Raw genomic sequence first — 26705 nt, 5'->3', positions numbered from 1 at the left:
CACAGGCTGCATAATAAAAAATATCTTAGGAGAAGTGTGTACAGTGCACTGAACCTCCTCCTTGCATGGGATGGTTCAGAAGCTTATCGAGAGGCATTCATCTGCAGGGAGTCAGGTCTCACATTAGGCCATATAATGTCTAAAAATAAACCCAAGCGATTCTGCAAGTACTGCTGTGACCAGGTAGTGTGCACCATGTGTGTTGGGCTGGAGGGTTGATGCAAGTTGCCTTTGCCCCACTGTTGTCCCTCCCGCCAGGGCCATGGGCACACTCCTGACTTCTGTTCAGCTGCTCCCCAGCACCTGCTTTGAACGTGAATCCTTGGGTGGTTGTATGGGCCCTATGACAATGCCGTTTGAGGATGTCTCGGGCAGTTTTTCTTCTGCCAAAGTGCTCAACAGCCTTTCCCACCTCTGGGTTACCTCCCGTGAGGGTTCTGGTTACTTTTATAGGAGCATGGCTCATGAGCGTGGTCCAGGAAAGCAGTATTTTGGCGTCATGTTTAGCATTCACTTGTACACCACCAAAACTGCTTTTGACTGCCGTACATTGTGGGGAGAGGTGTTTGACGGTCATACATAGGTTACCTTGTTCTGCTGGTGCTGCCTGTTGTAGGACATTACCGTTGTGTCCGCAGAGCCCATCCTGTCATAATGGGTTCCTGTGAAGTCCGTCTTTAAAGAGGACACCCACTTACTGTTTAGCTTTACTTGATATACAGGAAAAAATAATGAAGGCTCCCAAAGACCTGATTTCTTGCTTGTTTATAGACATACTGTAGCTCACTGTGATTTTTCTATCCATGCCTGAAAAGGAATAAACTTGATGTAAACAGACTGCTGGTAACAGACACCCCTTGCTGACCATAGAAACTCAGCGTTTTTGCATCATTTTGTGCTTCTGATATTTCCATGCTGTGCACAGACAGGTAGAACTCCCCAGGTGCTCTATTCACATGATGTTCCCCAAAACAAACTCCCTGCAGCAGGCTGTGCTCATTTGCCTTTCATCCTCATAGCATGCAAGGCCACATATAGAAGGTTTCTTGCTACTTTAATGCTTTTATTCCATGCATGCAGAAATAGGAACGTGTGAGTTGAGCTGGAATCAAGATGACCACTCTGTGGATATTTGCCTAGGGAGGTAAAACAACTTTTACTCGAATATTTCCTTGTATAGGTGATTATTAAAGATAAAGTTTTAGACAGAGTGTCATCCGTCCTTACAGAAGATGGGTTTATTAGCTTCAAGATGAACATGCATAACTAAACATGAGACAATATTCTTCTTTTATTTGGTTGGGGGTTTTGTTTGCTTGGTTTTTATTGTTATCTTCTCATTCTTAAGTTATTCTGCTTCCCTAAGATTGTCTGTCAATAAATCCTATTTTCCAAAGACATATGTGTGTGGAAGAATATAAGTGTGGAAGAATCAAAGTTTTTTTTTCAGTTGATTCTTTATATGATTTGAATAGAATTAAGTAGAATGGTCATCTTATTTGTACTATAATCCTTTGAAGTAGATATAGGATGCAGTGACTACCAATAATGAGAGAAGAATACGGCAAATAAAGCATAATTATTCTTCTGGGTTTGGGTTAAAGAGGGCAATAATTACACCTGCCTGAGTTCTCAGCTTATTAGTATTTTATGCTGCTATTTTCCAATACTATACTAATGTAGTTCTGGTTAAAATCTCCCTACGCCCTCCTCAAACTCTTGGTTGCTGCAGGTTTCCATACTTCAGAATTCTCAACAAAGTATTTTATTGCTCAGTTCCTCAGCTGAAGTTGCTAGAATTTGCAGCCTTCTATAATGAACCATAGGAATATGCAGAAAAGTGGTTGATAATGAATTTTAAACCTTTTCTTCAGAAAAAACAATAAAGCAGAAAGCTTTATTTTGCTGAGCATGCTGAAAAATTTATTAGGGGGAATACTTCTGTTAAGTTTTTTTGTGTCTTTTCATGTTTTTGATGTGAGTTTACAGTCAGTTGTACTGATCTTTTGTGAAGCTGGAAAAAAAAAAACCAAACTAAAAAAAAGCGCACACACACACTCAAGCAGATTTGGCACAGTTGTGTGACAGCCTAAAGGCTCCCTGCACAGACATGTCAGGTTGCTTCAGTCAGGAATCTTTTTCAGGCCAAAAGCAGGAAAAGCTCATTTAAAAAAAAAAAAAAGTTTAGAATATTTAAAAAAAAAAAAAAAAAAAAAGGTACAAAAACCCCACAAAACAAACACAGGGTATCTAAATTTAAACAATGTCAAATTATAATAAGATTATTCTAGGAAACTCTTCACGTGTTATATCTGCAAGACTGAGGCATCAGTTTGTAACCAAGAAATGTCAACTGTAATGTGCAACTATACTGTACTCTTCAAAAGCTAAAGACCATGAATTTAGACTGGGGAAAACCGTTGTCTCTTCCAGAATATATTGATATCCTTGTAGGAGCAAATACACTTTTAATACAGAATCACAGTGTCAATTAAATTAGAAAAGACCCTTAAAATCATTGAGTCCAACTGCAAACCCAGCACTTCCAAGTCTACCACTAAACCATGTCACAAAGCACCATGTCTGCATATCTTTTAAATCCTCCAGGAATGGTGACTCAGCCACTTCCCTGCAGTCCCATACTCCATATTTTGAATAACAAGGTAGCATTAGGATAAAATTTGTAATGGTGGATCTGTTACTTTGACTATAGAAGTTACAGTATTTATTAAAAGACCATTACATTAGTTGTGAGGAGAAGCCTGACTGTAAAACTGGAAAAGACAAAATATATTCAAAATTTATTGGAATCCTTTTTTAGACCTTCATACCTAAGATTTCTTAAGGTGAATGCGTTAAAATGTTTCTATGGAAGTCAGACTAGTGGTATTAGGGATCACCACTAATCAGCCACCAGTGATTCATTTAATACCGTCTGTACTATTCCAATAACTTCTACATTTTACACAAATATACTGCTTAAAAAGGGGTAAGCTGGAATTCCTGGAAATGATAATTCAGGCTTTATGCACAGACTTGGTTTTCTTTTCTCACTGATTTGGATGGGGTGGCACGGTCTTTTACGTCAGTGTGTTCTTGCCAGCAACATTTAGTAATTCATTCTGCCAGCAAGAATGCCACCAGAGATACTACATTTTTTTTCTGTCTTTTGAGGTGGTACCTTGCACATAGAAAACTGGATACTGGAAGAGGGACTGTATAGTAGAAACTAATATATCGCTTGTTGTGATGATGCAGATTCCAGAAAGGATAATCACTGTCAAGTCCCATTGTGTCAGCTGAAGCTGCAGTTGTTTAGTGATTTTGAAAATCAGGCAAAATTTATTTCAAATTGGAAAAAGTAATATTTATAAAAGAGCCACAGTCCCTAGTCATCACCCACTAGACCTCCATTTGAAAAAGTAATTTAAATTAAAATAATTTCTTCCAGTTTAGCATTTTGCCATTATTATTTGCTAGAAGACTCTGGCTACGTTTATCTTCAATATTACTTACTTCAATGTACTTGAATACAAGCATTTTAGTTGAATGTCTCATCAAAGGGCTGGCTTCTTAATCTATGAAATCTCACTACAATGAGTCAATATAAACCACAGATGGTACATATTTGGAAGCTGATGCTGATGATGATGTATAGATTCGAATTTGTCAGGTTAACACTTCTGATGCCAGCTAGAACTTAGAAGTTGTCCTTTTAGAACTATTTATATGTAAATTAGGCAATTATCCTTTTTTTTTAACACTGTCAAATCTGATAACTAATTAACCCAAATTCTTTTCCTGTAAAAAGAAACCTCCAAAAAGAAGCATTCAATTTGATTTACATTATTCTTGTTCAGAACTTAGATACTATGAGCTATACTCACATAGGAGATCCAGCATCTGTTGGGAAAAGGGAAAACAAATCAAGATTTAAAATCCATTTAGTTGTTTAAAAAAGCATTTATTCTCAACATCAGAAAGAAATAAATTTGTGGTTTGAAAAGTTAAATTTTTTCTTTGGTTTTTGTACTAATGGATACAACAGATGATTTTGTTCTCCCTTATAAATATCTTGTGAAAAAGTACAGAAAAGTGTTTTAATCATGACTGTAATAATCAATTCACTGTTATCAAAAGAATTATTACTACTGTGTAACTTCAATCCTTTTTGTATTCTTGGATGTGAGAAAGACCTGTATTGAAGCATGAACAGATCAGGCTTTGGAGGGAAGTGTACTCATTGCCTAATTGAATATATAATTCATTTTATCATTCGAGTATATAATTTATTTTATAGGAAAAAACCCTACCTAACCCATCCTTTAGTGTGCATGCTCATTACTTTAAAATTAAGACATTCCATTGCTCAAGTGCTTGTACATAGAAGAACAAACACATCTAAATTTACTCTCTTATGTAGGCCAATTGAATTAACTTAGCTTCACATTTGAATAATATAAAAATTCACATAATGATCAGTAGAATTAGATCAGACTCATACTCATAATTTCTCTTACAAACAACATGTAGCTTGTTACAAATTTCTTTATAAAAACAGAAAATCTGACAAATGGATCAAAAAAAGTTGCAAAATGTTTATGTTTTTGCTGTGAAATAGCGTAATTTGTCTATCAAGACTAAGAGGACAGTTTCTATATGTATGTTTTAAATTACTTAATTAGGAAGTAAAGGTACTTCCCTCCTGCTGAATGAATGTTGTACAAGTTATTCATTAAAAAATATGTAAAATAATACTTGGTATATTTTAAGTACATTATTTATTTTGAAGTGAGTTCCTTTATTCTTAAATCAATTCCTTCAGAACTGATTTAGATCTGAATATTGATTTAATAAAAAATTGACCCTTTTTTTCCTTCTCTTTTTAGTTCAACAGAAGAGCAGTTTCACTGGCAAACACAAGGTAATGTACTTATCTACATGTATGTATGGCATATATTCTCTCCCAGAATTATTGTATTTCCTAAAGAAGATGGAAAGGAAAGCAATTTTTCTTTATGCAGGGTGGGTTTTGGGTTGGGTTTTTTTTTTTCATTCCTAGTGTGTGAAAACCCTACTTAAAAACTGGCAAAATTTGGCAAAAGTTGTTAGGGTTGACAAAAACAACGCTGAGACTAACATAGAGTTTTGAGAGGGGGCATCACTAAATGTGTCTCTTAACTTTTTTTAAGTCTGGACCTGAACTTCCTCATTTTGCTTTTATTAATCCAAGGCCGTGCTTTCAAAGGGTGGCATAATTTTCAGTATGTCCAGCCTCTGAATATGTGATCTTGGTATGTTCTCCATTCCTTCATCAGCTGTGAATGTTTAGTCACATGTAACTGGGTTTACCTTTTGCCTTTCTTTTATATTTTTATGTTCTTAATTTTATTACAGATGGTCAGAAGGATATAGAAGATGAGCTCACCACTGGTCTGGAGCTGGTGGACTCCTGTATTAGATCACTGCAGGAATCAGGGATACTGGATCCACAGGACTATTCAGCCAGTGAAAGTAAGTTGCTATAAATATGTTTTATAGAAACAGACATATTTTTGATGTGTCATGCTTTAACACTGAATGCATATCTCACGGTTTTTTTCTTTATTTGTTGGCAGAAGACAATGTAGTTGTGAGCAGGCAAATTGCCTCCTTGCCTTTGCAAGTAAATTTTTGGTTTTATTTGTAATAAAGAGAATCTCACTGCTAGTTTGTGAGGAAAAACACCAAATGTGGAATATATCTTCAAGAAAATATTTTGTGTTTGCAATATTGCTGTACTATACCACAAGGTCATGTCACAAAACTTCAGCATCACCACTACAAAAGTAACTTTCAAACAGCAGTTTTTCAGTATGCAAAAGTACTAAAATGAAACGTAGTGCGGGACTGTGGGTAATTCTAATGTCCCTTTGTAACCACTTGGCCAGGTAGCTGGTACTCCTTATGACTAAAATTTTCAAATGTATGCATAGGCAAAAATAGTTATGTGAACTTTTTAAAGATGACAAAGAGAATGGCGGCTGTAGCAAGAAAGCTGAAGTCTTTTATCAAAGGTTGGCTCACTAGTTAGTCATTTAGAAGCCATTCTGTTTGCAGAACTGTGTGGTGAGCGGATAGATCCTCTGCTAGGACCAGACATAGGGGAAGTGAATCAAGGCTAAGCAACAGCAAAAGTGAATGAGGGGCATGCTGCTCAAGTATCTGTAGAGCAGATGTCTACAAATGCTCATGAGTCAAATACACTAAGACAAAGTTTTCCAACAGGTTAACAGATCTGTTCTTCAGGTATAGCACTGGATATTGAAAAAGCAGGTTAATTCCCTATTTTCTTTTTTTCCCCCTTAGTTTCCTATCAGATACTCTGTTCCCATTTGTCACAAAGTATACCCACTTTCACTTCACTCCTACTGCAGCTCCTGATACTGCCTTGGCTTTTTGATTTTCTTTAGTATTCCCATAGATGTCCTTCTCTCTGCTCACTTGAGCCATTTTTGTCTTTTTCAATCCCTTGCTGCCCAATACTCTCTGACTGAGTCACATCTTTCAAGGTGGCTGCCCAAATTCAGCTTTCAAGAAACCAAAGGAGATGATCTCCCCTTCATCTGGGAAGGCTGATGATGTGACAGCCATCTTCCACAAAGCATCTCTAGCAGTGACAAGTCATTACCTGAAATGTGGTCATCAGGTGATGAAAGGAAGGCATTGCAAGTTGAATGCTGAATTTTAATTTGTCAGAACATTTGTCATTATTTTAAACCAAGATTTGCAGTAAAATTCACAGCTGACAGTCCTGGAACAGTAGAATTTTTTTCACTTTTCATATGTACAAGATTTCTGGGCCAACAATGTCACTAACACTTCTGTTAAGATGTTGCTTGATCTGAACACAGTCTGTGTTATGAACATCTGTTCAGACGTTGCTTGGTCTGAACAAAGTTGGGAAAGCATGGTGAAACAGTGTAAGCCCTTATAATTTACCCTGTTTTTTTCTTCATTTGGGGGTGAGGAGAAACAGATTAAATGACTAGCATGATAAGGTTTGCCTTCAAAATGTGATTCAATAGGGAAATGAAACTGAGTAGATGTCAGTAGAGGAGATTGGGGGCAGGAAGGGGCTAGCTTGGATGGGAAACCAGCAGAAACTGGCCGAAGAGATGAAAACTAAGAAAAAATGCTAGGGAAAGATGAAGACACTAGCTGGAGAGAAGTCTAGGTATGTGACGAAAACCAGTACTAAAGAAGATTTCTGGGGTGTTTCACAAAAAGATAAGACATAAATAGGAATGTAGGTAGATGGGAAGGAGAAATAGGAACACGGGCAAATGGAAAACAGCGATGGAGAAGAGGAGCAATAGAGATGGATTGTGTGTGGGACCAGCAGGGGAGGAACTGAGATTTGTTGAAGCAGGAGGTCCAGTCATAAAGTTGAAAGCTGAATTTGCTTGGTTGGATGGTTTGTTCATGGGATCAGGAGTTAGGTGCAAAGAGAGGGAACAACAGGGTGAGAATGACATTCAAGAAAGGAAATAGTGATAGTCAGGAAAGTTGCTGTCCCTAAGAAACAGAGGTCTGGGGAGAACAGGCAGGTACATGTGCTCACAAGTGAACAGGCTTCCCTGTAGGGCTGCAAGCTTGATCTTCACGGTCAGGAAATATTTCAGAAGCCTTTTGTCACAGTGCCCCAAACGCCTCTGCTTCAGGCCCACCTCATAATGAAACTAGATTGCTATTTTCCATTTATGGTTTTAATTAAAATTCAGATATATATATATGCCAAAGCTAACAGCTGCAGCTCTGCTAATCATTCATAAATGCAATTAGGATGTCATATACTGGATTTTCTTCTTAGTTTGGTTTTTTTTCCAATTTAGAGTAAAATATCACAAACACATCAGACAGTTAAAATGTTAGTGTGTTTGCAGTCAAAAGACCAAAGTCAGGGCTGTCTGGACAACATCATTTGAATTTCTTATGACTGCATTATAAAACAATTATTATCATGCCCTGTTTTGTACATTTTCTGTCCATGCCTCATTTACCCAAAGCTAAGGCTCAGCTTGCATGGCATACTAGATGGGGGGTTTCATCTGGAGCACTTTTGACTTCTCTAAGCAATAAGTAAAACACACACAGTAAACGAAAACAAAAATCTCATATTTGACAGTTCAGCTTTACTCTAGAATTTAATTGTATCTCCTCTTCACATCCTAAAGTTCTGTTGTTATAGCTGTGAAATCAGTCAAATTACCTTCTACTGATACTTAATTTTAGGCATGCCTAGTTAGTTTGCATGTGTGCTGAGAACAACTGTAACTAGACACTGTGGAAGCACAGGCTCAAACATATGAAGCATGATATAAGAGGAAGTTTAAAACTCTGAGGTGTCCCACACACAGCATTTGTATAGACACTTTCAATCTTATTTCCTTCAATCTTCAAATAGAAAATGAGATCTATATAAATCTCACACTTCACAGGTATTCTAAAAATCATTATTTGTCATAAAATCATTATTTGAAATAAACGTTGAGTATCACTAAATAATCCACCAGCATGGTTTTTTGGTTTTTTTTTTTTCTTTTTCTTGGACATTTTTCAATGAAGGCCTGAGGTCATGCGGTAAAAAATGAGGCAACTACAAAACACTGATTAGCTTTGGATTGGGTGCATTGGCCATAAGACAAGAAAGGAGAGGAAGAGTGATGATTCAGAAAAGGCAACTTGGTCTGGCATTTCCTAACTTCTGAGCTCTTAACTTTACAGTTTTAGTTATGTTTACTTCTGCAATTGGACTGCATAGCTTTATTTTAAGTAACAAGGCTGACTCTGAGGAGAGTGTTTCCAGACTGCCATGGCAATTCTAATCTAGTTGAGGCGTTTTTTTTCTAAAAATCATCATGTGAAAGCCCGCCCAAGGGTATGACCACAGCTTCTTTTTCTGAACTATGCACATCTAGTCTAACAAGTTAATCTATCAGTAGTTCTGCCTTTGTAGAGGATTAGCGTGTCTGTAGTGAGAATCTTTATGATTCAGTTTCATGCACTCTGATTTTTCTCAGAATTAGTTTTAAAAAGTTGTCACATAGCAGGCGGCTATTACAATATGCTAAATCCCAAACATCACTCCACATGTGCTATTCCTTTCGTAGCAAATAAAAGCCATGAAAAAAAGTGTAATGGGACGAGTCACATGAAAGGGGGCGTACACAGGAGGGGTTCTGTATTGCTAATAGGAATGCTCACTAATTAACCTTACTGAATGTGAATCGGCAAATAAAAGAAGAAATAAGCTTGTATTAAATTTGTAAAACGCAAGCTGAGCGATCACTGTTTTTAAAGTATTTATCAGACAAAGACAGGCAGATTCATACCTGCTGCATGCTGTCTTGCAAGTGTTCCGTGCTGGTGCTGACCCTGGCACAGGGTTATACACATCTGAGGGGAGCTTCTGTACCATGCCTTTCTTCTGTTCCAACTCAGTGTAAACTGACTTCCCAAAACCATGTGTTTTCAGTTATAAGCGAACAAGCAAAAAGTAAGGAAAATACTAGAATTATGCAAGAATCTGCAGCTCAGTTGAGACCTGAACGTGTATCTCTGCGGTCCAGTTCCCTGTGCTGCAGTGGTTTCTCTTTATGTAACTATAGATCTGTCACCACTGCATCACTAGTGTTTACATCAAACATGATCTAACATAGTTTCTGTGGAGCCAGAGGGTCAGACGGGAGTTTGTCCTGTCCTAAGTGTTTGTGGGCATGTCACCAGCAGAACGATGGTGGTCCCACAGATACCCTCAGTCCCTAAGGGTGGGCAGGTATACAGGCTGCTGCTAGTGGCAGTAACCATTAGCTATGGGGAGTCCTAGGGACCAGCCTGGTTCCTCAGTGACACTGAGAGGGCACTTGATCTGTCCTTCTCTCTGCTGTATACATCACTGTAACACCCAGCGTGGCAGCTTAGAGCTGACTGCAGAGCTGGCTGCTCCTCTCTGAAACAATCTCTTCACTTCACCATTATGTCTTTCTAATGGGAGCTCAAAAATACGGCTTTTGCACAAATGAAGATAAATAACTTGTCACTTTAAATAGGATCAGGGGAAAGACCAGATATGTGAGAGCCAAGTTAATTGCATGTAAGACACTGGAGATGAGTCATGGGAGAAGGACAGGAGTGCACAGTTAAGTGTAGGACCTGAAATCACTGGGGGAAGGAAACATGCAGGGGAACGAAATTTAGTTTAGGACAGAGATAGTACTGGGGATGTTTCAGGCAGACATGAGACACAGGAGTACTGAATAGTGACTGTTGCTGAACAAAGGTATTTTCATGGCAAATTGAATAATTTAGTGGGGAAAGACACATGAAAAAAAATTTTTTGAGGGCTGAGTATGTATGGTGGAGAACAAAAATTAATATTGCAGATTAGAAAGCTTGGAAAGATGGGGGATGAAGGAAACAGATGTTTTCCTCCCTTCCCATTACTGCACCACTGTCTCAAAATCACACTACTTCAGATTCATTCTTTTTACTGCCTAGTCAATACACCTCTCTTTTTTTGTTGTTGCTTCCTTCTCCCCACCACCACCACCACTCCCCATTCCCCTGGCCACTCCATTACACATAAGAACAATTGAAAATGTAGAAAGCTTCATGGAAAGAAAAGAGAGTAAACACAGATATCCAACACTGAGTGAGGAAAGGTGATTGCTGAGGACCTTTGTCATTAAGGCTTCAAAATGTCACAGTCCGCCCTGCAGATAAGAGGGAAAGGTCCCGATGAACTGCCTGAGGGCCCCCAGATGTCCGTCCTCTGTGACAGGGAGAAACTGGAGGCATCTGAGCAATCGTTAAGGACCAAACTACCTTTTCCTGCCAATGTTTGTAAATTTATATTTTATAGATGGGTAGTGTACGAGTGAGATAAATGTGGAACAAGAGGAATATATTGGTCCTGTATTTCTTTCCCTCCCACTAGTTCCCCTGTACCCCTATCCCTGTGAACCATTAGCATGCCACATTAGAGGAATGCCATGATACTTGCATCAAAACCATTTCTCGAGATAATTAGCTGAAGCTCGTTTCCTTACAGACTACACTGAACCCTTACAGGCTACAGTGGTGGAGACAGGCAACGGTTACTCCCTCTGTCATGGCATTAGCAAAATGAGGGTTAGACGGACTGCTGAGATTACCAAGCAAATCCATTGGCACTTTCTTCCTAATTTAAACCACAGGCTCAAACGTCTCCTAATCCAGATGTCTCTTAATTCTATTTTAAGGTATCTATACTTAAATCTTTCATGCTATTTCCTTTGCTTCAGTCTCCACAAAATGAGCATAAGACCCGTCTTAAAAGGATTATGGGTCAGATTTATGGAGCTTTTGGTGTTCAGGTTTCTAACTGAAACAGAATTGTAACACTGTTTTTCAATTGCTTAATCACGTCATGTGGCAGCCCTCCTTCTTTGCTCTCTAGATCAATACCACAGACTGCAGCCACAGGTTTTGTTGACACAGATCAGAAAACCTCTTGGATCAGTCTTCCATTTGTCTGATATTTTTTAAAAGCTACATTATAAATACTTACTTAAAAATAAGTGGTTTACATTGCAATTGCAGTTTCCCCAGCTAACGTTGCCAGTACTCCAATTTTTTCCTCCCAAATTTTGTGAATATATTTTTATTTATCTCTGTGATCCTATTGTCCTGGTGCTGAGGATTAATTACAGAATTCAGCACACCGATAAAGGAATAGAAATAATGTAGATTAAGTTTCTTGGCTAATACGATTTCAGAGTGCACTTCACTGAGGCTACATGTTGACAGAAATACAGTCAGTTAAGGATGTCTTAGTCCTTCTGGGGAAGAAAAAGTGTGGCTCACCACTGAGGACTCAGTCCCACAGTATCTTAAGTCTTATAGTCCCTTGAAACTATTTGTCCAAAATGCAGCACAAATAGGTAGTAATGCCATTTAGGTGTCAACATTTTTTCCTCTGAAGAATGATTTATGTTAGAAGAACCGATTATTTTTGTCACATGAAATTATATATAACTGTTGTATTAGACAGATGTGGTTTTCACTTAAATAACCTGTCTAATTCTGAGGCTAAAAAGATGGGCTAAGCTCTTACTCTCTTAATTCCATTTTGTTTCAGCAATTTTTTACAATAAGAGAGGTCCTCCTTACTCAGTGTGAAAGCAGATGTCCCAGTTTGAAGGAGCACTCCTTGTTCAACCTTTATGGTTTTCATCCTTTATCAGCTGCTTTATTCATAGATATTGAAAATGGATTGAAACAAACAGGCACTATTTATACAATGAATGTGTAAAAGGATGTGTGTTTTTTTCCCATCCCATAGCTCTTGCTTTGTGAAATTGCCACCTGTCAGATGGCTGACATGCTCAATGGGATGAAATTTGGCATCAGTAGACCTCACAATTTGTTGATAGATGAAGTTACTTCCATTTCATTATCTGCTCCAAGAGGCAGGGCGATCCAGCTGAGTCATTCTTAGTGCACACAAAGCGTTCTTGTGGGATCTCCTGGTAAGCACACACACACACTAATAAAATCATGTGCTCTTTGAGCGTGTTTCAGAACTGAAAAACACCTAGGAAGTATGTGTGCCCCTCTTTCATTTTAGGATTGGAGACTTTGGAGTAGGAGTGGCAGAAGCGAGTAACACAGGTCACAGCATCTTTTCTTCTGCTGCATTAATGCAAACCTGGCAGTTGTCTGACTCAACAGTTCTTAGCTCCAGATAAATCTCTCAGAGTATGAGGTCTGAGGAAATTTTGATTTACAGATGAAACCTCTGTCAGTATTATTTAGGGTAAACATTTATGGTTGGGCATTTTGGATGCCTCTCCTTATTACATCCATCTCTTCCAATACAAGCCTTTTCAGTATGTTGGCTGCAAAACTTCGGAGTTTCGAAGTCATCTTTGCCCAGTTGGTGATGGGGTAAATCTGAAAGATGGACACCTTTTGTTAAAGGATGATCTCACAGTTATTTGTTGTATGTTCTCACAGAGAAAGTTATACAGAAATTGTCTCAACTGTGGGTCAATTTCAGTCTTTTGAAGTAATTGTGAAATACTTAGATTTCTGAGAAATGAGGATGTTTCCTTTATCCACCTCCTCTTTCTGGCCCTAATCACCCTAAGTGTGAGCATGAAATAATTATCACGTCATTTAACATTGTAATAGCCACAGGCTGGTAACAAAGACCAAGACCTGCTTTGAGGAGCCGTCCTCAGCAGGAAATTAATGTCTTTACAAAATAGCTGACGATGCAGAGTTTCTTTAGATTCATTGCTAAACCCCACTAAGACATTAAGATTTGTTAATATGAAGCAGGCTCTAGCACTGACCCAACAGCCAGCAGCTCTGCATCAATGTTTACAGCTGGTGCTGCCTCAGGAAATGCTCCATCAGCACTGAGCATTCTGAGCTTGGACTTCATTGTCTTCATCCTCTGTCAGAGGCAGAGTTCAAAGGTCCTGAGAACAGCATCAGATGAAAAGATGTAGCTCAAACACTGTCATTCATTACTGCATCACCTTTGCTCTCACCACAGGTATCAGGATGGTAAAGGCCAGGTAGAACAGGCACATCTTTGTTGCTGCCGTATCAGTCTTCTCACTTTAAGAACATGAGTGAAGTTTCCCTTTTCAGTCTCTTCCCTTATGCAGGCAGCAGGAGACCACTGCAAACAGTCAAACTTAGGAGCGGAGCCACCATATGGGTTCTCACCACCGGTATTGCTGGCAAGCTTTGGTGTCTGCTTCACCAGCCATGGTCCACCATGACTTTTTGAAAGTGGAGTGTTAGGGACTGTGACTCGGGTCCAGCTGATCTCATTCTGCTTCGGTTCGCTGCCTGTCTTCAAGTTCATGTGTGGTTGTTTACAAGCAGGAGGCCTGGTGAAGGCTGAAGGAACCACGACAACTCAGGGAAGCAGCTTCTGCTTCCTCAGGGGTGGCAAAGGGGTTGCTGTGGCACCCTCCTGTGCAGGACTTCAATCACCTCAGCTCTTCTGTGGCCCTTCTGTAGATCAATAGGGTGTCTGGGAGTATTTACAGGCTTGTCAGGGAGAAAGTGCTAAAAGCCACTGGAGAAGTAATGTTCAAAACATGATGGTCCAGTATGTGCCCCTACTGTTGGACCTGGACTGCCACAGGCTGCCTCTTGCAATTTCTTCTCCTCAGGAAGGAATCTCCAGACAGAGACATGCCATCTTAGCATCTCTCCCTAGCCCTCTCTTTTCCTGTGCTCTCTCACCTTTTTATGCTGTCCCATCTTTCCATAAACTACCCATTACTGTCTTACCATATCCTTATGTCTGTTGTTTCCCTTCTTGTTTTAGCTCGATCTTCTATTTTTCCAGTTCCTTTATCTTTTCTGTTATCACACATCATGAAATAAAGCCTCAGTGTTTTGTCCTCAAAACAGATGATGAGTCATCCTTGGAGGCAAAAAAAAAAAAAGTCAGAATGTGTTTTCTGTGTAAAAGTGGCCTTACTATCCTCACATTTTACATGCTTACGTAACTTCCAGCAAATCCGCATTGCTCATTGGTGTGTCACGTTGGGAGTCCAGGGGTAACAGTGACAACATCACAGCTATGTGATTTCTAATTGTCCTCCATTTCCGTACAGCAGCTTGTAGGCTGATCTTTTGTTTCCATGTGCCATCACCTGCAGCATGTTCCTTGGAGTTTCTCTATTTCTGGTTATGTCTATGTGATGAAATGTACTTTTATATATAAATTCCATACTGATAACGCGATACTACTTCATACCTCTGAGCTTACTTGTCCTGAGATGAATCCAACTTTGGTACCTGGTGTCATTTTATGCTCTGCAGCTGACTTAAAATCCTTGCCTAAAGAAAGCAACACCTCACAATCTGGCTTTAGTACTGGTAGTACAAAATGTGAATGTCAAATTAACACAGGAGCAGTAACAGCAGGTAAAACATACATGGAGGGGAGGGAAACGGAAAGGTGTGAGTCAAGACCAGGAAAGCAGGAACAATTAGTAGCAGCATCAGAGGTGGAAAGGAGGTAGTGATCAGCTTGTAATGCTGTGGCAAACACAAATCCTGCACAGGCAACCAGGTGTTCCTTCATCTACCACAGGAGGCAGTTACTGAAACTCATTAGAAAATGACAGTGACTTATGGCAGCATCTGTAGGAGCAGAACAAAGAAAGACTTTTGGCATCCCAACCTACAACGCAAAAGAACATCAGTAAATATTGTGTCTGTAGTATGGGCCAGGAAACAAATGCACCCACATCCTCACAACAGACTGACAAACCACTCACCCTACTCATGCCTTAGTGGCATGCCAGCACCCGCGTGCTCGGCACAGTTAGAAGAGCCAAGAGCCGCATCATTCTGGGATCTGCCGGTGCCAGCTTGTGAGCATAAGCAGTGTGTAGATACAGCCTTGAAAAAGAGGTAGTTGGCTTGTTAGCCTGCGTAAAATGATGTATGTGGAACAGAAAATTTTGGCAGGTATGGGTTTGGTTTTGATTTCCTTTGTGGTACATGCAGTTTACATAGCTCTCAATGAAGTAGGATTTTTGTGACTTCTGTGATAACACAGAGTAGGGAGTTGCCTCAGGTTTTTCCATTCTGGCTTTATAAATAGAGAAATGCATTTTCTGAGTAAAACGTGAGAGCTGAGAGTAGTGCACGTTTGTGGACACAGAAAGAGAAAGCAGAAACAAAAGGGTCTACTTTCTGTTTTATGGCAGGGGAGTTTTTGCCAGATGAAAAAGATTGTAATAATTTTGACCTTTTTGACTTACTTATTAATTAACTTCTGAGGCAGTGGCAGAAGTTCATGTTCTGAACTGGCTTGCCTCAGAGACCAGATAGCCTTTTTCATTTGTGGACAGAAAAGATTCAAGATTTAAGCCTGTCAAAGGTCAGGAAAAAAATGAGTTCCACTTTGCACAAGAAGAGGAAATCTGTTCTGTGCTAGAAGTCAAGTTCATAGAACAACATAATAGCACAGTAGATCTACTAATAACTTTTGTATTAGATCCATATATCTGTGAGTAGTTTTATGTGCTTTACAGTCAAAAGCTAGTAGGTGCTTTTTAAAATCATTAATATTATTGGGGTTTTTTAACAGTCTAATTTAGGTCTATCAGAAGAGATTTGTTGATTTTTTTTTTATTTTTGATAATGCATTCAGCTTCAATATGAGTCATGTTTGTGTGATGTCTATAACCATCTGATTTTATTTGCTAGAAATAAAAAGGGAACACATTAGTTTAATACTATCAATACCAGCTTTAGGCTATGCTAGGCACAGAGGGTGACTAGGAACAGTTGACATTCACAGTTGGTCTTCCAACATATAAAATACTTCCAAAAAATTAAGATTAAATCATGCAAAGTATGTTCTTGATATACTTGGCTTTTTCTTCAGTTATCCAAGCATGCATTTAATTTTAAATGTAGTTATTCTTTGCAAAATGGGAGTCTGATAATGAAAACGCAAATTAAAAATTAACAGTTATTTATGCCAAAATTCAGTGTTTCGCAAATGGAATCATGACAGTTCCTTCTGAGTTGGGGCTTGCTGTCTGTGTTGCTGCATGCAGTGCCTTCTCCTCTGTGTAAGTTTCTTCTTGTTGTCACATTCAGAGATTTATCTAATCCCATCCAGAAGCCCAGTTCGAGCACTGTTCTCCTGTGGTTCTATAGCCTGATCTTTTAATAGGTACCAATCTTCTGTTACGCTGAATTGTTTTGTGACTTCTGCCCCTCCTAGTACTGCATATCACCTGCAGACGTTCACAGTAGTAACATGGTCACTATTAGCAAATTGTGACATTTGTGGAAAGAAGTGATTTATTTTCTTCATGTAATTCACATAATGTTTACCTTAGGCCACTGGCAAGGTTTTGTTGGCAGAGGCTTCTCACGGAGGTGTAACAAGTGCCAGCAGAAATTTTACTGCCAAGAGAGCTCCAGATCATTCTTCGATATCCCTAGTGGATATTATTTTTCCTCTTTGTGTCCTCCATAGTGCAGAAATGTAATTTAGTCGTTATCCTTGCTGCCTGCCCGTCTTGTTCCTACGTTGTTTTTATATATTGCTCCTATAAAGCATGTCAACCTTACTGCCAATGGTAAATGACCTCTTTCAGAGACTATCTGATTTCGATATCTGCAGAGTTTAGCAAGTGATTTCATAAAATATGTTTAATCTTCTACAAAAGAAGTTGTTTCATCTTGGGGCCATTTAAAAATTGCAGTAGTAGGTTATCCTTGCTTTTAATCTAAATTTAGGATAGCTTTTTCTACTAAAAATAAAATAAAAAAGAATGTAAGGGCAACTTATTTATTCAGAGCTTAAGTATGTATACACCTATTGTTGCTTAGTGCATGTCTTTAGGTCTTGTTCTTTAAAATTGTCAGTAATTCTCTCATTAGTAATGGAACTCCAGATTTTTTTCCCTACACTCAAACATTACCAAGTAATTACTTATAACAGAAGATCTGGCTGTATTACATTTCATACAAACATCTGGATTAATGCTATGTGTGGTACAGTACAGAAAGCAAAACGTTGACTATCTGAGTAAATAACCCTGAAGACAGCCGATTACGTCAGGATTTCTTAGGCTTTGCTACATTACTTGTTCTATGAGTCTGATAGTATTTCATATTTGCAACATTTACAAACTTCCATAAGACTTTTATGTAAACTCACTGGAAATCCCGTTATCTTTATAATCCATTGCCTAAACATTTTTGCCATAAAAGCTATCTATCCCTAAAGAAATCCTTCCGCATTAAATACTTACTTACTAAGCTCAGCTATTGAAGAACTGCTTATTTCTCTCTGGGTTTCTTCCTGTCCCTCAGAAGTGCACAGTCAGCGAATTTTAACCACTGGGCAATATTTTGCGTGTGCCAGTTTTGAAACATGATTCTACTGAACACTAAGAGGAGATCACATTTGCCACTCTGCAGTCCTAGTTTAATCACACAGGGTTCCCTCTTCTTTGGAGGCACTTCATTAGCATTATGCAGTAGTTGGAAACCTGGTAGTGTCAGACATCGTCTCTGAATTAGACATTGGTGCTATACCCCCTGCCCTGAATCTGGGATTTCAATATGACCATTAAAAATAAGTAATCAAAAAAGAACCATTTACTTTCCAGTTGGGATGCAGGCCTTACTCTTTTCTATGTACTTCAGGACTTATGTTTTTCTACAACTTCTTGTGGACATTTCTGCTTCTTTGTTATGCCTTGGAGTAGTGATTTATTATTTCAAATCCTAGCCAACACCTCTGTTTATCTCTTACAATAACAGCAGAATTTGTATTTTGTGTAAAAAGCATATTATCAGCACCTAATGAAACTATTTGCTATTCTCGGTTTGCTTACTCTTGAAATAAAGTGTTCTTCATCTTTCATTCCAATAATAATTAGGTCAGAAAGAGAGTTAGAAGGGATATCCTTGTATTGTTCCCTTACATAATAGTTTCAGCCTAGTTTTTGCATCTTTTCTCCAGATATATATAATTTATAGAATTCTTGGATGAAAATGAACTTATTCTACATTTCTGAATGCATTGCACCCAATCCTATTTTCCAGTACCTAAGAATAGGTTCTATAGCAACACTGAAGCCCTTCTCTGTATTTCTAGGTAGAACATAGCCTTCTTAATGCTGGTAGAGCATGGTATTGCATATAAATTACTCTCCCTTTTTCTAGAACAAGTTTGTTTTCAGTGTGCTCATTTAAGAATTGCTGCTTCTCATCTAAAGAGATAAGTTTTTTTCATACCAAGGGAGCTGCTTCTGATTTAGCATATAATTTATTATCACTTATTTCTTAATTTTTAGTATTTCCTTCCCCCCAACAACCACTTTTTTCCCAACATTCTTCATTCCTAGGGTACAAAATACCTTTGTTACATTGCAGCCGTGGCATTTTTTCTTGTAATATAAAAGTACTGGTATCTTTAATACTATCTCCTAGAAGGCAGATCTTTAAATATTTTCCTAGTACAATTCTAGTACTAGTCCTGGATTTGGAGGGAGAATGGGGGCAAGGCTTGTTACTAGTTCTATTGTAGCTGATTGTTATCTTCTGTTGGAGATCTGACTAACAGTTGGCTTGAACGTCCTTTTTCTGTGGAATCTGTTTGACCAGTTGTAGCTGACAGGATTTATTTTTGTCTGCAGATCTTAGGTTTTGCCTTTCTTTAGTCTTTCCTTTTTCTGCCTGTAATTAAGAAAACATCATTTTTTGATAGCCACAAAGGTCTCTCGTCTAGTTCCCAGTGTTTCCCCCCACAATTGCCCCCCGCCTCCACTGCTTCTGCCTGCACTTTTTGCACCTTCCTCAGAGACTAGGAAATGGGGAAGAGGGGAGAGATGTCTGAACTTCAGTGCCAAGGGGGCTGCTCCATGCCACCCCGAGGTACTTCCAGGGCTTCCCTTCCCCTCACTTACATTACTCAGCTTCCCAAAACCACCCTAAATCACCTCAGCAGGAGAGTTTCTTCAACGAATGTTTCAGATGACCTCAAAAATAGGCCATACTGGAATGCAGGGGCTTAAAACAGGCAAACAAATGTTCCTTACCCTTCTGTTTTGTACGGGAAGTTTACTCCTTCTTTACTGGTCCCAGCAGCTGAATTCTGGGAGCAGAACTTGGAAAACAGGATGTACCAGATGCCAAAGAATTTAGCATCACTAGGAACAGGTCCTTCTACCTTGTCTTTTAACTATCCTTCCCTCTTCTTTACTGTCAAATACTGTGGAAGGACACTGGCAGGTTACCATCAAGAGCTATCCCTGGTTTTATTATTCTTGCAGTATAGTTCCGGGATTCCCCCAGCATTCCAAATACAGTTGAAACCTCAGAAATTGAGTGACCGCTTTGCAGATATTCTGACCTCATCCTTTTTTTTTTTTTTACACTCTCTTAATCATCCATTTCTTTTGCAAAACAGGGTAACAAATACAACTAAGTTTTAGAAGCAGTTAGCAACTGCTTACCATGAGTACACGCACTTCAATGAACTAAGGAAAATACCAGGTTATAGGGTAGAAATCAATATTTCATGCTCAAACTAAATGACGTGAGAGGCAGAAGAAACAGTAAGTGATGACTTTTTGGTATTTGAAATCCTTAATTAGGCATATACTAACAGTTTGGAGATGGTTCCTCTCACTGGGATGTGAGGCACCTCAACCTATTAACTCGGTAAATGAATGTTTAAAGGACATTAAATTAGTTTTGCTAGTCCTTTCTTTCAACTGTTACCCAAATGAGCAAAGCAGGTTGAAGAATGTGTGAAGTGATTAATCACACTAATTAAACACACTTTATTTACACTTACTCTACAATTTATCATTACTACTTCTGTCAATTGATCGAAGGTGAGTGAAGTGTTGTTTATAATTGGTATGGGAGACAATTAAATGTTCGTTCCTAAACATTTTAGTCTATTTTCTCTGTCAGTTACAACTGGCATCGCAATACATGACTGACCAAATGGAAATGTGTAACACAGTAGTAGTGCTCCACTTTAGTACTTACTTGGAGAAGGAAATGTGCCCTGGTAAACTAACTGACTTTAAATCTTAAGGAGAGAAAAAAACCAAACAAACCAAACTTCTCCTTTAACTTGCATGATATTTCTGTTGGGAACTTCATATGAAAAGCTAAGTAACAAGTGTGCAGTCACATCATGGGGGCTGACTAGGTATATGTTTCTGCACTTTGTAGTGTAATTATTTTAGCCCATTAGAAGTAATTATTGCACAGATTTTGAATACTGAATTAATCATGCCCTTATCTTGTAATAATATAGTATTATGTGGAAATTGTCATTATATGGTAATTATTTTATAATTGAACAACTAGCAGATAATATTTTATTTAATACTTCTTCCATGATAAATTCTGTAATATATTAGTCCTGTTTCATAATTCAGCCTGGTTTTGTTTGTTTTGAAGGTTGACCATACTATTGATTAGCATCATCTTGAATTGTTACATATTGTGAAGCTACAATTTGTGAAGTATTCCTTGAGATACTGCAGTCTAAAGATTAGGAAACAGGAATAACTTTTCAGACGTTTGGCTGGTGGACGCTAGGGGTAGGCTGTCATTGATATCCCCATGGGGAACAATTTCTTCAGGTTTTTTTTCTGTGAGTCCTTTACAAGAATCCCACATTCATCTGGTTATTTTGCTTTGTGACCCAGCAACGGCACGACAGTATAAGACAGAAAAAATACAAAGTTTTCTTGAGTCTGTAATGGAGACATTCCACAGATTCCTACTACCTTAACTTGCTGCCCTGTAGGTAAAGATACATATCACAAATACTGATTGTACTTAAATCTTATCAGACTTTATATCATTTATTTGGTTTTTAAAAAAAAAATCTAATTCATGATCCAGTAATATTACAAGTAACAACATTTAATAGGATGTGTTTCCTTGCCCTCCATCTCTAATCAGTGTAAGGTCCAGCCTCTCACCACTTAGAAGACTGCTTAACTTCTGAGCCTGGTAAGCTCCTTGGAGCCCAATTTCCTACCAAGTTTCTTATGTGAGATAGGCTTCTGCTTATGACCACTATGGGATAGAATTCAGGTGAGCTTTGCTACTTTTGTGGTCACTAGACAAGGCCCTACCCCCTGGGGGAAGGGAAGAAAACGAAAACATGCTAACTTGGCAGCTCTCGTTCCTAACCAAGTGCCCCTGGCTTTTCAACTGCTGTCAGTGATGATGCCTATTTTTGGTCATCTTTTACTGAAGCTCCAGTCAGTATTAATGAGTATTCATTGAGTCAAAATTCAGTACTGTGCTGATGCACATCAGTCTTTTTCTTTTTTTTTTTTTCTCACCCCCCCCCCCCCCCCCGATTTTTAAATGTAATGTTGTCTCTGCTTAATTTGGGCATCATAGCACCTGGGTCTGTGGATCACAGCAGCCTGCTGAGCACCCAGCTTCTCCTGGGGTTTGCTTCCAAGCCTCCAACTTCCCTGACCCCCCTCTTGACAGAAGCAGAGAGATACTGTGGAAGCTGTCCTTCTATGGCTTGTGATGGATCCTATAACTCACTGGTTCACATTTTTTGCCATACTATAGTAAATGCCATGGATCTGCCTGTTCTGTGTAACGCCAGGCTATGCTTATTTTGTTGAATGCAACATGCCAGGAAGGTAGCAAGTGTGGGCTTCAGTGCTGCTCTCTCCAGTGGTAGGACTCAGAGCAGGGCCAAGTCCTGCACTGCATCTGCTTGTCTTCCCTGCTTTGCTTGAAGTAAGTGTGCCAGGTACCCTCAGGTGCTCCAGATAACTTAAACTATTAGGTTTTTGAAACAAAAATAGTAGCCATATAGTAGTCAATGTAACTGCCAGTAAGAGGGGTGGGTAATTAATTAAAAGAGCTTCACAGCCTGCCCCCTCCCCATACTGTCTGAACAGGTGACTGCTTTTGTCTCTGCAGACACAGGTGCTGGCAGGCATGGCAAACCATAAAGGGAACACCTGTTTCCATTCTCTGGTTCCCAGGAAAGTCCTGTGCTCTCCCATCACCTCTGAGGTTTCGTTGTGGGGTGGCTCCCTGATGTAAGCATGTTCTTCATTCTCTTCTTGCCTGATCTTCTCCATGTTCCAGCAGCTTTCCCCAGCCTAAGCGCACCATGGCTGTCCCCCAAGCAAGAAGCACACCCTGAGCTCCTTACTGAGCCAGGTTACAGCAGCCAGGGGGAGGAAGACAGGGAGACTTTCACCAGCCTGGGGTTGAGAGGAAGAGGAAGGTATTGTCTGCAGTCCAAACTGGAGACAAATGGAAGAGTTAAGTACAATACCTTGCTCCATCTTTTGAAGTTAGTCCACTGTGGCATCTCTTGCAGTCTGATGGCTCTGACTTAGCTTCCTGAATTTGCACAAATATCTGCTAGTATTTTAATATAGGAAGAAAGTGGCACTGACTGAAGCAGTGAAAATTTGGTACTATCCAGTATGAATATTCCAACACTAACATTCTTTCACAAAGAAAATAGGTGTTATTTTTTTTATGTGATGATGAAAAAACATAGGGGAAAACAGGTAGTTATATCTTCCCCATAGCCCCAAAGAGAAGTAAAATTTAGTATGAATTTTTAAAGCAACACTACAGATCCTTGGGATCTGCTAAATTAACCCTTGTGAAGCTGGTAGTGTTTGTTCTTAAGCTTATTTTAAATTGGAGATTGGTAGTTAATTATGTAGCATTAAGGGAACAAATAAGACTGAATTGTTCTAGCAGTCAGCTAGTGATTTGCAGTGCCTAACTGAAAACAGAGTTTCTAGCTGCCTTAAATTCTCTGAAAACAAATGAAAAATATTTGCACAACCATTTTCTTATACCAACACAGCAGAGTTTAAATTTTTGCCAGGAAAAACAAGTAGTTTGTTGTCAAGAGCTATCAGCATATAGAAGTACATAAACAAACCACTTTGTTCTCTTCTGGGTGAGCTGAGGGGTCTTCAGAAGGTTTGATTTTGCCTTCACATTGAAATCTCAAAAATGTTAATGAGAAAAGTGATCCATCTTTTCCATATCAAACAAGATGGGACTGCTTGTAGTCCCTAAATCCTGAAAAACAAACTTGAGTTTTTTCAAGATCATGCTGATTGATCTCAAATGTTTCATGGCATTTGTATGCTTGGTTTAGACGGAGTTACTATTTACAGGCAAGCAGCCACAACTGCATTCTAGGTTTGCTTGAGAAATGTGGGATTATTTAAAATTTAAATATCTGGCTGTCTCTCTCAAATGACGGTGTAATTACTTTATTGAAATGTATATGTTTTAATTGATCGTTACTACTTGTTAAGGTACAAAATAAAAACTGCTATACAATAGTTAATAAATTTAAAACCATGTGCTCCAAACTTTCTACTCTTTTTTTTTTTTTTTTTTTTTTTTAATGGTTTGGATAAGTTTCTTAAAGTGCATGGAAGTGTTTAGGCTAAATGGTGCAGAGAACCCATGTATGTGATTATAGCTGGCTATGTAAATCCCCTAGTGAGCCATAGTAATATGAAAGGAACACTTGAAAGCCAGATGCAATGAAAATTGAAACATATTGAGTTACTAGCATGTGATAGTTTAATCATTATTTAAGCTTTAGAAATGTCACGGCATAATTACTTTCAGAATGAGTACAAACACCTTCATGCACAAAAATTGCTTTCTTGCTGCAACTTTTGCCCCTCCTGGGAAAGTTATGCTTTTGTGATTTTTCTGAACTTAATCATGTCACTTGATCACAGGCAAATTTTCAGTGAAAATTAAAAATCCAAAATATTAAATAAAGTCTACAGATATATTTTAAAACTAAGCCTGTATATTCTTCATGCTCTTTAAAAAAAAAAAAAAAAAAAACACTGTGAAAATATTTCTTTCATTAAAGAACAAAATTTGCAAAAAAAAGCACTGAAATGGGAAAATGCTTAGTAAACCCTATTTTCAGTCAGGGAACGAAAAGCTACCAAATGTTGGATTTAAGACAAGCACCCATGCAGGATTAAGTTCAGCTGTCCTATGCATGTGATAGGTTTTTAATAACCTCACAGCATACCTAGAGCCCTGCTTCCTTCTGTACTTGTACGGAAAATGCAGGGACCAGAAATTACTTTCTAGATTTGTCCTATACCTGGAATATTCTGATGAATGCAATTGAATTTGCAGTATATATTGTGTTGATATGTAAAATAGTGTCATAATTCCAGTCTGCATTTAGATGCAAACACTTCCACTTTACATAGCCGTCCTGGTTTCAGCTGGGATACAGTTAATTTTTTTCTTCTTAGCTGGTGCAGTGCTGTGGTTTAGATTTGGTGTGAGAACAGCCTTGGTAGCACACTGATGGTTTTGGTTGTTGCTGGGTGATATTTATACTAAATCAAGGACTTTTCAGTTCCTCGGGCCCTGCCAGCGAGAGGGCTGGAGGGGAACGGGATATGGGGAGGGGACACAGCCGGGACAGGTGACCCCAGCTATCCAAAGGGATATTGCATACCATGCGATGTCATGCTGAGTATGTATAAGCTGGGGGAAGAAGAAGGAAGGGAGGTGACATTCGGGATATGGCATATGGCCGTCTTCCTGAGTAACCGTTACATGTGCTGGAGCCCTGCTGTCCTGGGGATGGCCGAACACCTGCCTGCCCATGGGAAGTGGGGAATGAATTCCTTGCTTTGCTTTGCTTGCGTGTGCAGCTTTTGCTTTACCTATTAAACTGTCTTTATCCCAACCCATGAGTTTTCTAACTTTTACTTTTCCAATCCTCTCCCCCATCCCACTGTGGGGGGAGTGAGCGAGCGGCTGCGTGGGGCTTAGTAGCTGGCCAGGGTTAAGCCACGACCACAGCCTACAAAGTTTGTTTGTAATATGAACAGTTCAGGTTGTTTTTTGGAAAATACCAGTTATAAAGATTCTACCATTTCTGAGAAACAGGCTAGGGGAAAAAATATTCTCCATGTTAATTTGGAGGTGGGGTTGTTTGCACACTTTCAAGTGGAAATTTTTTTGGAGCAGCTATACATCCTCGTAGCAAAGACTTAAAGGTCATAACATTTGGCCTTTGTATCAGGAATGTACTGGGAGTTATTCTGAAGAAATAAATTGGAATTTTGCTATTGTGAGTCTTTTTAAAACTGAACTTTTCACATGCTCTGTGGGAGCAAAATCAAGGCAGTCATTTCACGTCACATAAGGCTTGTGTCACCTTCTATGCTTTCATGAGCTTGTTAGTGCTAACCAGAAGAGGAACCTATCATCCCCATGAAGCTCCTGAATATGCTGTAGATAATAGCTGTTGGGTTGAAGGTAGACTTCTTTGTAATTCATTCAATGGCCAAAGCATAACCCTCTAGTCTTGTATTTTGCTTGCTGGGCCCAGACGCCATGGAAGAGTAAGCTAGTTTACTGAAAATTAAAAGAGACTAAAATTGATGAAGGCATAGGGAAGGATTAGGTGGGCATTCTTTAATGTAGCTCTTTGTGTGTGGAGATAGAATGAGTTCACCATTAAAAGTGGTTATGGGAGGTCATGTCTAAACCACATGACAATGTAGTGTAGGAAGAGCCTGTCCCTGTCTGATAATTACTCTTGTGTCAAAAATTGGGGAATTTGCTATGGACACATGATAAGCTAAATCACTTGTACATGAACCTAATTAATATTATAACATGTTTTGGTTTCAAAGAACAACTTCGTAACTGTGGAAAGTGTCACTGTTCATGCTCTTGATATGCACTTCAGTCTGCCAGCCCCAATTTAAGCTCGCTGCCCACATTTTGCTTTCCTGACGGTGAGTGCTGGGATGGGGAAGATAAGATCAGCTGACAAAACAGGCATCCAAGATTCACTGAGTTCAGGGTGAGTCCTACATGATGAGAGAAGCTATTAATATTTTAAGGGCTGGCATCCATCCCTACACGCACTGAAGTATTACATCATGGTGTGTACAGGACAAAGTGGCAGTAATCAATAGAGCTAATGTGCTGGGGGCCCAGGGAGGGACAAGTTAGCATTTACCATGCAGAACAACTGGATATAATTAAGCGAAATAAACAAGGCTTATCCTTAGAAAAGAAAACTCATCAAGTATTCTGAGCTGAAAACCAAGATTTTATCAAATAGT

The 26705-nt window shown here is 38.9% G+C and overlaps 1 protein-coding gene across 9 annotated transcripts in view; it reads left to right on the top strand.

Moving 5' to 3' along the window:
- The window catches only part of CTNND2 (catenin delta 2), a 680681-nt gene that overhangs the window by 353290 nt on the left and 300686 nt on the right, over positions 1–26705 (top strand). For all 9 annotated transcript variants that reach the window (XM_055705594.1, XM_055705593.1, XM_055705599.1 and 6 more), the window contains 2 exons: positions 4890–4924; positions 5398–5514. In XM_055705594.1, coding sequence (XP_055561569.1) covers positions 4890–4924; positions 5398–5514 — 152 coding nt within the window. The remainder of the gene's footprint in view (positions 1–4889; positions 4925–5397; positions 5515–26705) is intronic.

The sequence above is a fragment of the Falco cherrug genome, chromosome 3, assembly GCF_023634085.1.
Source record: "Falco cherrug isolate bFalChe1 chromosome 3, bFalChe1.pri, whole genome shotgun sequence".
Lineage (NCBI taxonomy): Eukaryota > Metazoa > Chordata > Aves > Falconiformes > Falconidae > Falco > Falco cherrug.
Note: the sequence above shows the minus strand (reverse complement) of the source record. Positions and strands in the feature narration are given on the sequence as shown.